Source organism: Vipera berus, assembly GCF_964194415.1.
Source record: "Vipera berus genome assembly, chromosome: 2".
Lineage (NCBI taxonomy): Eukaryota > Metazoa > Chordata > Lepidosauria > Squamata > Viperidae > Vipera > Vipera berus.
In genome coordinates, this window is record NC_138203.1 from 177,601,365 (window position 1) to 177,618,653 (window position 17,289).

Sequence of the window (17,289 nt, forward strand, 5' to 3'; positions counted from 1 at the left end):
ACACCATGCTGTCAGAATACCCCAAAATGATATATTACCACTTGAGACTGATTACCACCACCTTATTCTAAAATGCAAGGACTCAGTGGGATCTACAGATAGTCTTAAGTCTAACGACCATGGACCACTAAGCAACACAGACATTAAGGGAGACATCACATGACCGTGACAGACTGTCAGTCACACCTTTGCTGTGATTGTTAAGCGAGTTACCATTGGTTATTAAGCAAGACATCACATAACCACAATCTGTGATTTGACTGCCAGCTTTTCTATTGACTTGTTTGTCCAAAACTACCAATCATGTGACATTGGGATATGTAAACATCCACTGGTCGTGAAGTGCCCAAATTGCAATCATGTGACACAAGGATGCTACAAGGGCTATAAATGACAGGGCAAACCACTAGTATTTAAAATGAAAGCAAACCCTTCTAGCCCTGATGATTTTACTTAGTTTGGTAATGAAATATCTGCAAGAAAACAACCAAGCTCAGATAGCATCAGAGACTCCACAATGTAAATATGTATAAATATATAAATGAATTCTGAGGAGCCTGAATCTAGGAGAAGAGCAAAAAATAACTGCAGAAAAATTCCACTTCCTCTTTGTCTGCCACATAAATGAAACACAAAGAAGAGTGACGGATTTTGTCATCGTTCTGTATGCAGTTGTTAGGAGCTACAGAGGAAGGAAGAGTGGCGTTGAGTAGCTCAAGTGTAGCGAACCTGTTCTGTTTTGATTATATCTTTTTTTTTTTGAACTGCCTTCTACAGAAGCTTGGATTGAAAAGCCCTCCTTTGGGAAGCCCTTAGAGGAACATCTCGCTGTCAGTGGCCGGGAGATTGCCTTCCCTATTGAGGCCTGTGTCACTATGCTTCTTGAGTGTGGCATGCAGGAGGAGGTCTGTACAGATTGCTTGCTTGCCTTTTTTGAGGTTCAATTTTATAGCTAGAGATTCCTAGAATCCACTGGGCTTTGAGTGACAGATCAGTTGCATAAACAAACAAAACATCTGAGTAGGGGTTAGAGAAAGCATTCATTCTCTTGTTTTCAGAGAACCCGTACTATATGGCCCCAAGTGTATGTCATGGCACCTCATCAGATTTTACTTTGCTTCTCTTTGGTTTGCAGGGTCTGTTCCGAGTGGCCCCCTCTGCTTCCAAATTAAAGAAGCTTAAGGCAGCGTTAGACTGCTGTGTTGTGGATGTTCAGGAATATTCAGCAGACCCCCATGCTATTGCAGGTAGGGTATCACTTTTTAGCCTATCAGATGGTCTTCATAATGAACGACAAGAATTTGGACCATAGATGGCACTTCCAGTGGGAAATACAGACCAAGGACAAATACTGATGGCCAGATTATGATATGGAGAAGTGGCTGACTTGCTCAATGTATGCTAATTTCAACAATTCAAAGATAGATTTTGAACTACTTTATGGTAGCTGTTGCACTCCCCTATCTACTGATACATTCCATTGTTACAGAATAAACTCCTTATTTTTTATATACCTGCATTCTTGTGGGGTATGTCAACATTTGCTAGTTATAATATTAGAGCAGAATATTACAGTGGTCCTCAACTTAACAACCACAATTGAGATCAAAATGTTGGTTGCTAAACAAGTTGGTTGGTAGGTGACTGATTTTGGCTGATTTTACAACCTACTGTATTTTGGCATGGTTGTTAAGCGAAACACTGCATGATTAAGTAAAACATCCAGTCAAACGAATCCAACTTCCCCATTAACTTTGCTTGTCAGAAGCCGGCCGGGAAGATCACAAATGGAATCACATGCTGCAACCATTGTAAATTCATGCTGGCTGTCAAGCACCCAAACTTTGATCATGTGACTGGGAATGGTGCAATGGTTGTAAGTGCAAGAACTGGTTGTAAGTCACTTTTTCGGTGGCATTGTAATGGTCACTAAACAAATGGTTGTAAGTCGATGATTTGTTGTTGTTAGTTGCGAACTCGTGTCCGACCCATTGCGACCCCATGAACAACGTTCCTCCAGGCCTTCCTGTCCTCTACCAAAGTCGATGATTACTTGTGTCTATTCTCATAATCCATCCAAAAACATATTTCTATTGAATATGATGTGAATGATTTGAAGACCTTAAAACATTTTCCCTCTTTTGAATTCTATTTATTTAATGGTATGCTCTTAAGCCTATTAATAGCAATAGCAATAGCACTTAGACTTATATACCACTCCATAGTACATCGATCTCTGAGCGATTTATAAAATTTTACTCTTGTCTGCTAATATTGCACAAGGCCAAAGGAAGGATAAGAAAAAGATAGGCATTTGAAACAAGAAAAAGTTCTTTCTGTGTTTTTGTGTATCTTCTACAGGGGCACTGAAGTCCTATCTTCGAGAGTTGCCAGAACCACTCATGACCTTTGAACTTTATGAAGAATGGATTCAAGCCTCTAAGTGAGTTCCTGAAACAATTTTTCATAAAGCCAGGTTTCTCTGTGTTCCAAAGTTTTGCCTCCTGCTGTCAAATTAGAATATAAATAAAATGGCAACCCTGCAGAGGTTTCTTTGGGAATAAACTCTATTGAACTTTGTGAAAGACAGGTGCCGGGGAAACAGCCTGAAATTCTACTTTTTTTATTCTATCAGAACAACCCTGATGTATTTTGTTTGTTATTTTACTATTTATTTTGCAATTTTATTTATTTATTAGATTTATCTGCTACCCTCTCAACTAGCTTGCTATTGAATTAATCTCAGTTATTCTTTCTTTTAGCATTCAGGACCAAGACAAGAGGTTGCAAGCACTATGGAATGCCCTTGAGAAATTGCCTAAGGCCAGCTACAATAATCTAAGGCAGGTGTATACAAGCTGAAGAATATGGTTATGTGTTGATTGTACTAGTCATGGAGGCAAATATTCTACCCCAAAAGACAATCCCTTTACAGTATGATACTTTACTAGAGTCAAAGAAGAAAGAACACTGAGGAGGTCAACATAGCCAATCCAGAAGTTTGCAAAACTTTATTATATCTGCTATCCCTATTCATTCATTCATTCATTCATTCATTCTTTCTTTCTACACACTTCCCATTTTACTAACATCTTAGCAGAATTACTTTTTCCAGACCAGAAAAGAAATCAAACATTGCTCAAAAACCAATATACAAGAATATACAAATATATCTACTAAACTGTTTAACCTATTCAACTTCTCAGAAAGAAACTGGCAATGGTTGTGAAAGTTGCTGTGTCTCAAGTCTCTTTTCTGTATTCTTTTCACTAAAGCCCCTTTATTCATTTGTTTTACAGGCCTTGTGATTTAACAGCTTGGTTAACATTTATTTCTACTTTTAAGGGCTCAGCACTTCATAATACGAAATCATAAAAACTAAACAAATACCATAGAGTGGATTCTAAGAAAAGTTCTAGTGGCAGCCCAGGTCCTACCAAAAGCTTGGTGAAACAAGATGACTTTAACAGCCTTTTGAAAGGCAAGGTGTTCCACGAGGAATGCCATCATGAAAGCGGCAAAAATTATGGTCAATGCATTCTTTTTGGATCGTACACAAATACTAAAGGTGCACAACATATCATTCCTTGTACTAAATTATATATATATATGTCAACTGGCACCCACAAGTAGATGTATTGATTTGTCATTGTTAGATTTCTTCATTGTGATCTATGATTCACACCCAGGGTTATATGCCTATGCCAAATCCCATTTTGAATCTTGTAGATTTTGCAGAATGGTTTGGTAGGAGCCCTATTGCTCACATGTGTCTTCCACTGAATCCGTCAGTCTTGTTTTCAGCTATCACACAATTAGCACATCCAGCCTGGAACTGATCATCCTTCTGTTTTATCGGTGTTCTTTTTTCTTAGTTTCTTTAATCATCTCAACTCTTCTTCACAGTTCTTTAGAGCTGTTCATCAGGACACCTCATTCTTGCTCTGCAGATGTTCGGCCATATGGCTATAAGAGACTGTTCTGCAAATGCCAGCAAACTTTCATTCCTAGGCATGCATTAAGTGTATTTTTTGACCTTCTAAAGTTATTCACTAGACACTTGTAAGCAACACAGTGTTTTCACTAAATGGACACACACAATTCTTTTTTTTTATGAGCCACATTAAGATCAACAAACTCCAAAAGTATTACAAGTTGTTTGTTTTTCACCACACCAAGTGATTAGTTGATTGAATGGACAATGGATTCAGTTGAATTGTCTAAGGCCACCAGGATGTTCAGCACATTGGTCAATTGAGGAAGTCTCCCATGAACGATTCAAGATATAGTCAAGGACAATTACATGTATTGGTTTTCTATTCCATCCTCTTCTCACATTCGCCAACCAATCATGTATTTGAGTAATCATGTAACAGACATCATTTGCAAACATCCTTAAGACTTTTCACTCTTCCAAAATGCTTCTTTGAAGCACATTTCCAGCCTAATATAGCCTTTGTTCTCTTAATCAAATAGATCCAGATTTTCTGGAGGACTCAGATTTTGCCCAATATCATTAAACCTTGAGATCCACTTCAATCATCCCATTGTGTTTGTCTCTCTGAATTTAATCATTATACATTTTCAGTTTAAAATCTCCTTCAACATTACTCAGGTTGGAGACCATTTCTCTAGCTCTCCTTCAAAATGCCTCCCAATTGTACAGTGAATGGTTAGGCTGCACATTCTCTTGATTTTGAGGTTCAACCATTTTTTCCCCCAAAAGGTAGTGGACCAGTATACCAAGTTGCTATTATTTCATCCATTTCATCAATTCCAATACTAGCTTTTATTTGTGGAAGAAGGTATCCCTATTTCTATCATGGTACCCAGAGGATAAGAAGCGTCATTCATTTTTTTCTTCAAACAGAAGACGAATATTTTATTAAGCAGAATACTAGGTGAGCTCTTCATGACTTTCCCAATTTCCAATAACTGACATAATCTGTTATGGATTCAATTTAGTTTAATATTTGTTTTATTTTTTTCATCTTCATTTTATTTACTCAGTTAACATACTGTGGATTGGAAGTACCTAAACTTCAAAACTCAATATTGAGTCTAAATGATATAAGAAGCAAAATCAGGAACAAAGTAATTGACAAGCATAAGAACAACAATATTACAAAGGCCAAGTATAGAAGTTGCAGGAGAAATATAACACTTGAGAAAACAACTCACAAGCCGCTGAATTTTTGCATATGGAGGACAACCAAATCCCCTTTGCCCCTTGTACTCATAGTTAATAAAAGTTATATCTTAATAGATTGAGAAGCTGGTAAATTACTATCACCCAGTCTCAGCCCTTCAAGATAGTCCAGACAGGACACCCAAATCATGAATACTATGACTGCCTTTACTGTAAAGTTACATAAACTGCATCTTGTAACTCTAAAAGCACTTTCCCTCTCCCTTGCCTTTACTTTCCAAATAACTAGGGAGGCTCCCTTCTGCTTTTACCACCTCCGTTCCTTCTTTGAACTCTCTCATATCCAGTGCTTTTTTTGTAAAAAAAAAAAAAAGTGCCGGAACTCACACGTCATACAACCCGCCTTGCCTACCCTACAAGGTTCCATCCAAAAAAGGTGCCGGAACTCCGTTCTGGGCATTCTGTGACAAAAAAAAAGCCCTGCTCATATCAGATGACTCTTAGGGTACGGCTGTTCCTCCTATCTCCCAACATTATTCTCTCAACCCATTACATCCAGTGATGTAACAATGGTAGAGAGAAGTGAAGGAGAAGAATCTGGATCTGAGTGTGAAATAACTGACGCAGCCAACAACTTGCTAGGAAGTAGTACAAATTTGTCCCTGGTTTCAAACAACTGTTTGCTTATTGCCCACACAATTATATCTATTTTCAAACTGCCATCTGATGCCAAGAGAAAGTTAGATGAATTAAAATCTTTGATAGAAAAAAAGAAAACTTCAAACTCTGTAGCAGCTGTCAAAACAGCTAACATGGATTGTGTAACAAAAGATATACAGCAGATAGATAACAGGACAGGTAGTCCTCGCCTCACGGCAACAAAGCCTGGAATTCCTGTCCTAAGTCACAATGGTTGTAAACCGAGTTACCCTCATGACCAACCCAATTTTATGAACTTTTCTGCGGCAGTTGTTAAGTGAATATCACAATTGTTAAGCAAGTCAGTGCATTCCTATGGGCACTTTTTACCAGAAATAGGGCAAAAAAGCCAGTTTCTCCGGCAAAAAAAAAGGCACCATAAGTCACATTGTGCTGCAGCCAGTCATAAAGAGACAATTGCCAATCACCCAAAATGCGGTCATGTGACCACGGGGAAGTGCTACTGTTGGAATTCTGGAACCGAGTCATAAGTATGGTCACTAAGCAAGGACTATCTGTACTACATCTCCTCTCTATACAGCAAAGAGGCAGAATACAGACTTTAGCACCAAAGGACAAAGTGAAACATACGTGAAGGTGAAACAGTTAAAACAGTTTAAAAAACAGTTAAAAATAATAATGCTGTGTGTTGCCATGATTCACATTAATAATCAATGAAACACAAAATAGGCTATCGTGAATGTTTTTAAAGTTTAGCGAGAACTTTGGTAAGTTGCCACAAGAGTATTTCAAGATAGTTGCGCCTATCCTCTGCTAAGCTTTGGGAAGAATGCCAACCAGAAAACAGAGAGAAAGATAAGGCCCTCGTATGGTAACACTGCCCTACATAACAAACCTTCAGATGACTCCTCAAGACTGCAAGAACAAAACTGAGCCCCTCCAATACCCCAAATTGCTTTTCTAGGAAGAGCAGGGACATATAGTAGCAGATCTTGAGGACATTACAGCAAGGTTACAAACAGCATTTTCAGCTGCTAATTCATTAAACATCATTTTACTTCTATATGAGGGGGATATTTTCCCTGGGCTAAATGAGCCAGTCTCTGTACCTGAGTCACCATCAAGAATATTTTTAATGTGTGAGATGCTCCCACTCAATAGCAGGAGGTGCTCTAGTATTAACCTAGTTTTAGGAGAATTCACCCTGCCGCCAGAGGCCATAACCATGGAGTCCCTGGAGAAAGAATTGTCTTCATGGCCTACCCTTCAAGAAAGCCCTAGTCCCAGCACTAAGGAGGAAAGGTAAACTTCAATTTACAAGATTGCTCTAGCTAGCGTCTCAAAATAATACACTCCTAGTAGAAACACAATCCATTCTTCACTTATTAGCATGATCCTTCCCTTGAGATACCATCTAGATCCTCATTTTAATTAATTAGCCCTCAGGTAGGGCTATTTAACTGGTGTGGGAACAACTTGCACACTATCAGGAAATGTTAAGCTTTTTATCCAAATGCAGGGATAAACATAAGAGCCATCTGAATTAGGTCAGCAGTTTGTATCTGGGCCACCTTTTGATTTGAGTTCTCTTTTTTTCCCCAAGAAGACACAAAATAGAAGGATAATAGAAGTATTTATTTCCTCCTTGTAGATCAATGGTCAGCAACCAATTTGTTCTGCTGCAATTTGAAGACATTTGTAGAGACATTTGTATTTAATCCCACTACAATAAGAAACACTCTGAAGGTGGTAAACTGATATGATACCTATATGTGTAATTGTGAGTTACTGAAAAGGACATTATTGATCCCAAACAACCAGGCTTCCAGGTGGATAGATCAACAATTTGATCACTGCCTGGGATTATACCTTGCTGAAAAGTACATCCAATAATCACATTCAAAGTTATAAGCAATGTTTGTTTATTTTCAGACAGCATTTGACTCAGTCTCAAGGAGCACACAAGGGCAGTTTTGAGTAACTTGACAGATGCCTCCTCCTTTTAATACATAAGCAATGTGAGAAGATGGGGTTACGCTCCAGTAAATTCTATCCGCTCCTTCAACATCCATGCCCTAAAATTAGCAGAAAGAAAAATTCAATTATGTGGGTGATGCAGCAGTAATTGAAAACTTCGACATCCTTTTGCAAAAGTGACCATAAATTGAGTGGGGTGGAACATTAAAATGTTTTCCCACAATAAATGAAGACACAAATGGATACTTAATAAGTATACAATCCAACAAATTAATCAATATTAGTTCTGGGGGTTGTTTTCCAAAGCAATAGAAAAATAAAGCTCAAATTATCCATGCTGCTTTGAAAACCCAGGGGAATGCCCCTATTTGGTCCACCTTTACATTTTACAACTAAGGAACAAATTCTGTTAGCTTTCCTTAGAGCCGTAATGGTTGCTCCCAAGTGCCTGTCTGAGGTAATTGCCAAGTGCTGAAATTCGGACCTAGTCTAGAATACTAACAGTTTGGATCAATGTTACTTTAAATCCAAATGGGCTACTTCGGATATTACTTATGGATAAATTTCTAGGAATTTCACTTTTCCTAAGGATGGCAGGTCCAGACCCGTGTCAGACTTCCATCATTTCAGCTTTTAAATGGTTCTCAGTTCAGGAGGGTGTCAGTTGCTCATCTTGCAGAAGCAGGTGTTGCAATATAGAGGAATATCTTGGCCCCTTTTTTGAAAGTGAATGAGACATTATGAGTTATCTACTACTTTTTATTTTGTGTAATCTCATGCTAAAGCATTTGGTTGGTGGCATTTTAGCAAATAAAGTTAACCAGACTGAGCTCATGGTTTGTACCCCAGCACCTATACGGTTTTCTCACTTCAATTTTAACTTGATTTCATCTCGCTGCAGGTACCTGATCAAATTCCTTGCAAACTTAACTGAGTACCAAGATGCAAACAAAATGACACCAAGCAACATAGCCATTGTGCTGGGGCCAAATCTCCTCTGGCCTCAGGCAGAAGGGTAAGAGGTTGAAACCAAAGGCTTTGCTGTGTTAAATTGCTACGTGTTGTAACCTAGGCATGTGAGCTCTGGGACAATATTTTATTTGCTATCCTTTGCCGATATTGATTTTAATAGGAACACTCTGATCGGATGACTGCGTCTTAATGGTTTCCTACGCCTAAAAATGTTTTTTTAGAGAATGGGACATGGCACAAGGCAAGGAGTGCTGTAGAAGCAGGACACAAAGCAGGCTAATTTGAAATTAGAAGCAGGAGATCTTCAGGTTTTTTCCAGGTGCTCAGAAGAATCACTATTCTCGTGACTTTGTCTTTGTGGACCTCTTCATTCATTTCAGAAACATCACAGAGATGATGGCAACAGTCTCTCTACAGATAGTTGCAATTATTGAACCCCTTATCCAGCACGCTGATTGGTTCTTTCCTGGAGGTAGGACACTTTTCTTCCCATCTACTCTTTTTGGATGCCTCTGGGTCAAACCACACCAGAGCTAGTAGTGAGAGTTAGGTATTAGTTCTGTTGCTTGTGCAGTTCTTTCTCACTTACTACCTGTTGTGATTCAGGGTCAGCCTGTGGGTTCGGCAGTTGGGTCGGACGATTCAGAGGAGGAGGAGGGGGGTGTTGGAGAGCTTGCTGAGGGTGTTGGAGAGCTTGCTGATGATGGCCTTGAGGCTCCGCAGAGCACTCAGCCAGGCCCCTCCCACCTGGTCACGACGCAGACCCAGCTGTGTGAGCCTGACAGCGTGGATGAAGATGACCCACAGCTGGCCCTGTTCAAGGACGCCCGACGCAGGAGGCAGTCAATCAGGAGTAAACAGAGGAAGGCAATGGGGCACCTCGGAAGGAGGCAGAGAGAAGCCACGCCCTGAACTGTTTAAAAGGGGAATGTGTGGGAGGGCTGCTTTGCTGAAGGCAACCGTTTGAATAGCTCCTGTTTCATGGTTCGTGTTTGCTCTCTTTGCTCTGTTTGCTCTGTTTTATGTTAATAAATTTGGCAGGCTTAGTTCCAGCCTCTTGCCGTTTTGTAAAAGGGGTTGTCCCTGCCTTTTCTGCAGGGCCGGTAGTAGGCTGGTACAGAACACTACCTACTGTTCCTCCCTACATGACTAGCACCTCTCTAACAATTAGTCAGGCCACAGTGTCTAAGGCTGTAATTTGAAAATAAGAATTGTGATACCAGCTGCTGGAGAGCCAAGATAATGTGGTTTAATGCCTTCTCTTTATATTTACTTTTTGAAAAATACTTTCACCTGATAAGTCCCATAAGAATTTGCTAGTTTGCCTTCTCATATGTGGTGGTGGTGGTGGTGGTGTGTGTGTGTGTGTGTGTGAGTGTGTGTGAGAGAGAGAGACTCTTTCCTACTGGGATGAGGTTCTTCTCTGAGATGGAAGTTAGTCCATGGTAGGCCTTTGTTTGCAACATAGGCAGTGCGTGACTATTTTGCTGTCTCTCCAAATTAGACATTGAATTCAACTTGACTGGGAACTATGGAAGCCCTGTGCATGTGAACCACAATGCAAACTACAATTCTATGCCATCACCCGATATGGACCACGCCGACCACAAGCACTCAGATCAGACCCGACGACCACTCAGTGTGGCCACGGACAACATGATGCTTGAGTTCTACAAGAAGGATGGGTAGGGGCTCTTTTGCTTTGTTGTGAAAAGAGTATGGAGACAATCTGGGGTGCAAGCTAGAAGTGTTGGCTATGTTGGCTCGGAGTGCTGCTTCCTAGGTGAAATAATGGCTATGTTTTAAGGAGTACAGATGCCTCATCACCTTGTCATAACATCTCACCCTGCTCTTAAGTGCCTCTTCCATCCCCAGGCATGAGACTTATGGCCTGCTGAAAAGAAATATGCTATTTTTCCTGCCTGCCTGTCTGCCTAACTGCCTGAGTAGTCCTCTGCTAATGGTATTTGTTCTATTGGACAAGTTAGGTGAGAAAGGTTAGTTTCGGAAGTTGGCAGAAGCCAGGGCAGTGATCTATGAGGCCAAGGATTATGTTCCAGTTATGCTTACTCTGACATATCAGAAAGTCATCCTGAGTTAGCCAACTTTTCCAGAGGAAAGTTGTGCTATCTATCTGTGAACTATGAACTAAATTAATTATGTAACTGATCACAATCTTATCTTTTATCTCTGTCCTAGTAGAGAATTAAGGGAAGTTGTGCTAGGAGATTCCCAAAGCAATCTCTTCCATGATTGACAGTCTATCATCATCAACTCCCTTTCTTCTGTTACCATCAAGATTAATTAGGAGTAAAAGACTAGTACAGGCATTGGTGAAGAAATAAGCCTGGTCACGGTGATACTTATAAGATCCTGTTTTCACCATCCCCTTGCAGTGTGACAATTTAGCCCAGGATGCTTAATTTTTATCGTGTGTTTCCTACTGCCATAAGAAATGCAAGAATAGATCAACATCCATCTGAGGTCTTTGGCCTGAGCTTCTGTGCCCTGGGTTCAGAGATTATACTATGATTTGGTTCTTCCAGTTCATGAGAGCATAAACTTACTTATCATGTTTTAATCATGTTCTAATCATGTTTTAGCTTGGTATGTGAACCCACCATAGTGCTGGGGGGGGGGGCAGTTCTGCTGACATGCTATTCAGGCTTGTTAGCAGGAGTGGAAAGGTTTTCTAGCTTCCCTGTGCAGCAGCTATCCAGTTTAACCTATGGATGCTGTTGAACCTTCATTGTCTAATAATGGCAGGCATTTGTCTCCTGTTTATCTGCACAAAGACCAACCAATACTGGCAGGCATTTCCACATTCTAGGACAGGGGTGTCAAACTGCCGGCCCATCAGCCGGATGCGTCATGCGGAAGCCACACCCATCCCATTGCCGGCAATGGCAAAACCAACCTGATACGTTGCACGACATCACGTGACGTCACAAGTTTGACATGTCTGTTCTAGGAGATAGGCACCTGGCTTTCACTCTTCAAACAAATTATTATCATTATTTGTTGCCTTAGAAGGTGGCAGCACCTGGGTGACTTTGTCTGGACTCAGAAGCTAAGCAGTGGCCTTTGCTGCTACTGTTACTGCTACTACTGATAGTTAACAGCTACATTAAGTGGCATCCAGCAAATGCCAAGGCTATAGGCAAGGCTGAGAATTTTTTTAAAAAAATATAAGAAGGGGGTAATGACAAGCCACTTTAATCCTACTACAAGAGTAGAGCTCAGCTTGAATAAAGTAGTCATATGATATCATATCATACCAAAATAACAAAAAACAAGAAGTAGAAGAAAACACAGGCAAAGGTCATCTTAACCTAAAAGCTCTTTGAAAAAGTTTTGAATTTTTAAAATAATTTTCTAAAACTACCATCCCATTGATATCTCTAAAATATGGAATAACAAAGAGCCCCTTCCTATATAATATAGCAGGCTGAGCTCAACCTGAGAGCAGGAAGAAATCCTGTAGGTAATTGAAATTGATCTCCTAACTCTGTGGATCTCCAGAATAATCTCTGTTTGGACAAACTAGACTCTCTCATTTGAAGTAAATCTGTGTTGCTTAGCCCTCAAAATGCCTTGCCCAGTCACTAAGTAGGCCATTCAGCATGATGTTTCTTGAGCAGCCTACTAACTACCCTATCCTGTTAAGTGATTCACTGAGATTGTGGAAAGTAAACTCAACATTAACCCTCTTCACTGCCATAACCTCTTACACTTATTAGCGGCTGCTGTCCTTCGCCTAGATAGGATCACATTCACTGCCAGATTTGTGCCACCAGCGCACTAGTTATGTCTTAGCTCTCATTTCCGTGAGAAACATTGTCAGACAGGATGCTCAGGAGTGGCTCTGTGAGCAGCCTTCCACATCTTGCCATTTGAAAGCTAGACCTGAGCCTTAATAACTTCTTCTGTGACTTAAGTTGATTTTGAGGAATCATCAACAGATGAATTTGTTATCTGCGTGTTACCAGTTACATTTGCACATCACATTGAATAATAAAATAGTAAAGTAGCAAGCATGGATAGCTAATGTCCCACATATGAGCTCTTCCCCTCATTAGGCACAAATGTCCAGGCCAGTTTATCATCAACAAACTAATCTACCCCAAGTCTTGGACACATTCTTTGGCCTGCAGTGGCTAAAAGAAATGTCAAGCTTTTATGAAAAGTGAATAGGTTTGGATAGTACATAATCTATTTCCTAATATAGATTCCCTAAAGCAGAGACTGGGAACTTTACTTTTTTAACCAAGAGTCAGAAATCTGAGGGAAATCCTTTGAGAACCAGACACAAAGTTAGGAGGAATTGATATCCTTTGAAGGACGTGGCACTCTCTTTCTGTGCTTCCCCCTCTCCGTGCCAGTCCATCTGATGAGAGGCTGCATGCAGATGCTGCAGGTCAAAATCTGTGATAATCAGACAAACCTCAGAGTCTTGTAAGATTGTATTTGGGGCATCATCTGTGAAATTTGCATTAAACAGTTGAGGATCGTCATGTGTTGTTTTTATCCTTCTTCCAGCTATTGGATGTTGTTATTTATTAAGCCAAGGTTTCAGCACATAAAACTAGTCAGCCATGGGCAGAAATACAAATATATGGTTTTAAGTTCATCATGACAGACCTCCTTGTCACAGAACTATATTCTAACCATATGGGAGAAATATGGGAGAAATTATATTCAAAGCATTTCCCAGATGCACCAAGGGGATTGTGATGGGAGGAGCCCAAACAAGAAGAAATAAAGAGAGTACAAATTAGCCTGGGAGAGACGATAGGCTGATTCTTAAAGCTTTCCATGTGCGCTGATAGCTTTCAGTTCCCAGTATTGTCCTTACATCAGACATGAAACGTTAGCTGCCAAGAACAAAAAATCCAACTCCCTCGATCCAGAGAGAGGAACCATATAGGAATTGTGATCCACTCCCATTTCATTCATGTAATCATCCATTCTGTAGTTCCTCTGGTTTCCTATCCTCATAAGACCCAGAGCAGCAAGGATACGATCCTTGCAATCTGCTTCCTTCTGCCTCTCCAAATCATCTCTTTAACATTCCGAGGGGGGAATTGGGGGGAGGGGGAAAGAGGGCTCATTGTTTTCCCAGAATCCTTCCATTTTCTCTGGTTCTTTCCATTAAACACCCTGCTTCCTCTGTAGTAATACCCTGCAGCTGGAGGGACTTGATTACTGGGCTTTTCTCAAGTTGTCCTCTTACCCTCACCGGCTCCCCCCCCTTCCCCCCAATAAATAGCCACGCTGGTGCAGGAGGAGAGCCATTTGGGCCTTAGTTTGTGTTACACTAATGTCTGTGTGTTTCTGTCCATGCAGCCTTAGGAAAATCCAAAGGTACAGTATTTTCTGGGTAGCTCTTGGACCGTTCCTTTTTTCCCCCCAGTATTCAAACCCAGCCTGTTCAGAGCACCCAGGGCCTTGGCAGGCAAAGCCCTCTTTTGCCTGATTGAGAGTCATGGCAAGGCAGCACCAAAGCCAGCGTCTCTTTCCCTGCAGTCAGAATGGAGCAAGTGTTTGGACATACAGAGCTACTTCATGTGGAGGCAAAGGTTCCATAAGATCATAAATAGAGAGCTTTCGCATCCCTGCTGTCTAGGACATGTAAAGTGGCGATGGGGACTGAATCCAGGGCCTTCAAGCCTGCAGAGCATATGTTCCAGTCACTGAGCCTTGGCCCTTCACACTTTCCTGCAATGCCATTAATTTCCACTGCAAAAGACATCTTCCTTCCTCTTTGGAATGTACGGGCAGCTCTACTAGCTGCACGTTATAAAAATAAAAATGTTTCCCCAAAGTTTACGTTTTGGTGGTCAGAATTTTATTCCCAGGATTGCAGCTTCTCTTCATTCACAGGCTCCTTGCTGTTACTCTGGAAAACCCTCTCTAGCTGCAAAACTTTGTTATCCTTAAAAGGTCATTGCTTTTGAAGTTTTTCTTGCAAGTGATTGCAAGGGTCCCTGCATTTTTTTTTATCCCATTTAGATCCCGCCCTTCTCCGAAGACTCAGGGCGGCTTACAATCTAAGCACAAATCAATGTGCTTAGCAATAGCCTTCATTCTATGTATATGCCTGCAAAAGAAAAAAGTGGCATGACGTTTCTTGGCTTAAACAATATTTATTTACAGTCCATGGCCAAACTGCCCCTTTCTCTCTAATCAAGAGATTGGGGGTAGTCAAAACTAGGACATTTTGAGGCCTTGGAAGGGAGTTTCATAGAAAGGCATGCCTTTTTAATGTTTTCTTTAACACAGAAGGACCACTTAGTGGAATTTCAAAGCAATGGGTTTCTCCCTGGCTAAAAGATGTCTGCATTCCATGTTTTCAACTCCCTCTCATCCTGTCTGTATACAGCACCGCATGGGAAACAGGGTCTGTTCAGGATTACAGACCTAGATACACCCAGATGGGTTCCTCTTCTTTCTACTGCAGTGTGTGTGTGTGTGTGTTTGTGTACGTACATGTGTGTGTGTGTGCGCGCGCACATGTGTATATGTGTTTTATACTTTACTGCTTTCAAGATGGTAAGGGTGTATATCTGTGTTCCCCCCACTAGCATGGGCGTCCGGGTGATGGACACCTCTTGGGTGGCTCGCAGAGGCCCCTCCATAGTTCGTAAGGCATCCTCCACCCCTCCTGCCATGCAGCCCCCTGCTCCGCCTTGTGAACTTGCTGCTACTCCTCAGTCACCAATTCCTGAGCAATCTCTTGACATTTCAGCTACTCCCTCCCTTACTCCAACTAGCTTCGGGTTCCCACCAGGGGTTGAGCGAGCAAGGTAAGTACTGGAAGCAACACCGATTGCTACCACTGCGTTTTGTGGTCCATGAACACATCTGCCACTCCCATGCCTGCATTGGCCTTCTTTTGTTATGCTTCAGCTTTCACTTTGTATGTGAGCAGATGGGGGTGGGGGGAGGAAAGAGAGAGAGAGAGAATTCAGGCACAAAATAACAGTACTTTCGTGGCATGAGAGCAAAAAACCTTAATTCTCCAAAGAGAGTAGACGGCAAGGGCAATTGGCACCAATCATGTAAAACAGAACAGTTTTCTTCGATACTTTCCTCTCTCAAATTTATGAGCAATCGACAGACCCTATTATTTCCTTTTCCACCTTCTGGGGAAGAAGGAATAACCTATTGGTTAGTACATTAATATATAATAGTACCTTATTCATTTTTTTATGCTTTACTACTAATCCTTTGAGATTCCATCATGGTATTCCCTTGACCAAATAATATTTAGGTCCTCTGTTATCCTTGGAACAATTCAAAGACTTTCTGAACTTCAGTGTACTCTTTTCAGTGCAGGACAGCAGAGCAAAATTAAACCAGATGAAATGCCATTTTAATGCTATCCTCCATTTTCTTTCTTTTTAATTCTTTCTCTGGGTGTTAAATCAGTAGGCTAAAATACAAGGTTTTTTTGTGGTATAGGATCAGTTTTGTAGCAAGAATGTCACGTGGAACATATTATATTTGCCATTGCAATATATTGAGAGAGCAGAATTTTCTGTCAGAATCATGCATGTGATTCTGGACTACATTTCTATCACAGATTAGTTCCTTATCTGAAAGTGTGGAATTAAACATTAATGTCATGCATGTCACTATGGACATTAGAAACAGTGATTGGGGAGCACATTGGGATGAACACAAGCTACCTTTAGAAAAAATAGTGATGAAACACTGAAACAGGCAGCCTCAAATCACAGGAAGAATCTTACATGAAATTTGAATTGAATTTGATAAGTAAAATTTTGGCATATGGGGGAAGGGGACACCTTTATCATTCCATTTTATCTCCATTTTCTGTTTCATTTTTTTCCCAGTTGCCATCAATTTGCACTTGCATTTTTGCAAGGTTTGTTATTTTTAATAAGGCATCATTTCTAACACTCTGGTCCCTTTGCCCAATCTGATTTTTGTTCTGATGCAATCATATGAGGTTAAATTCTCACGGCCACGTGCTATCCTGTTCCCCATCACTCTTTTGCCCTTGTAGCACCTGCTACTTACTTTGGCCTTTTTACTAATAACAGATTCAATATACCAATTTTAATGTCTGAAGAAAATTAACCAGTAGTTCAGTCCTAGGCTGCCTTAAAAGAGGGATAGAATCAAGATCACATGAAGTGTTAATAGCACTTTATAATGCCTTGGTAAGACCACACTTGGAATATTGCATCCAGTTTTGGTTGCAATAAAGGATGTTGAGACTCTGGAAAGAGTGCAGAAAAGAGCAGCAAAGATGATTAGCGGACTGGAGGATAAAACATACAAAGAATGGATGCAGGAATTGGGTATGTCTAGTTTAATGAAGAGAAGGACAAGGGGTGACATGATAGCAGTGTTCCAATATCTCAGGGGTTGCCACAAAGAAGAGGGGGACAACCTATTCTCCAAAGCATCTGAAGGCAGGAGAATGGATGGAAACTAATCAAGGAGAGGACCAAGCTAGAACTTGACAGTTGGAACAATTATCAGTGGAACGACTTGCCTCC

The 17,289-nt window shown here is 40.7% G+C and overlaps 1 protein-coding gene across 1 annotated transcript in view; it reads left to right on the top strand.

The window, feature by feature from the left end:
• ARHGAP44 (Rho GTPase activating protein 44) overlaps positions 1–17,289 on the top strand; it is a gene marked incomplete at its 5' end in the record, with an annotated part of 110,514 nt that overhangs the window by 79,309 nt on the left and 13,916 nt on the right. Inside the window, 9 exons of the mRNA XM_081321247.1 lie at positions 778–905; positions 1,136–1,247; positions 2,362–2,443; positions 2,763–2,849; positions 8,688–8,801; positions 9,139–9,230; positions 10,263–10,443; positions 14,105–14,122; positions 15,343–15,564. Of these exons, the coding sequence (XP_081177373.1) occupies positions 778–905; positions 1,136–1,247; positions 2,362–2,443; positions 2,763–2,849; positions 8,688–8,801; positions 9,139–9,230; positions 10,263–10,443; positions 14,105–14,122; positions 15,343–15,564 (1,036 nt within the window). The remainder of the gene's footprint in view (positions 1–777; positions 906–1,135; positions 1,248–2,361; positions 2,444–2,762; positions 2,850–8,687; positions 8,802–9,138; positions 9,231–10,262; positions 10,444–14,104; positions 14,123–15,342; positions 15,565–17,289) is intronic.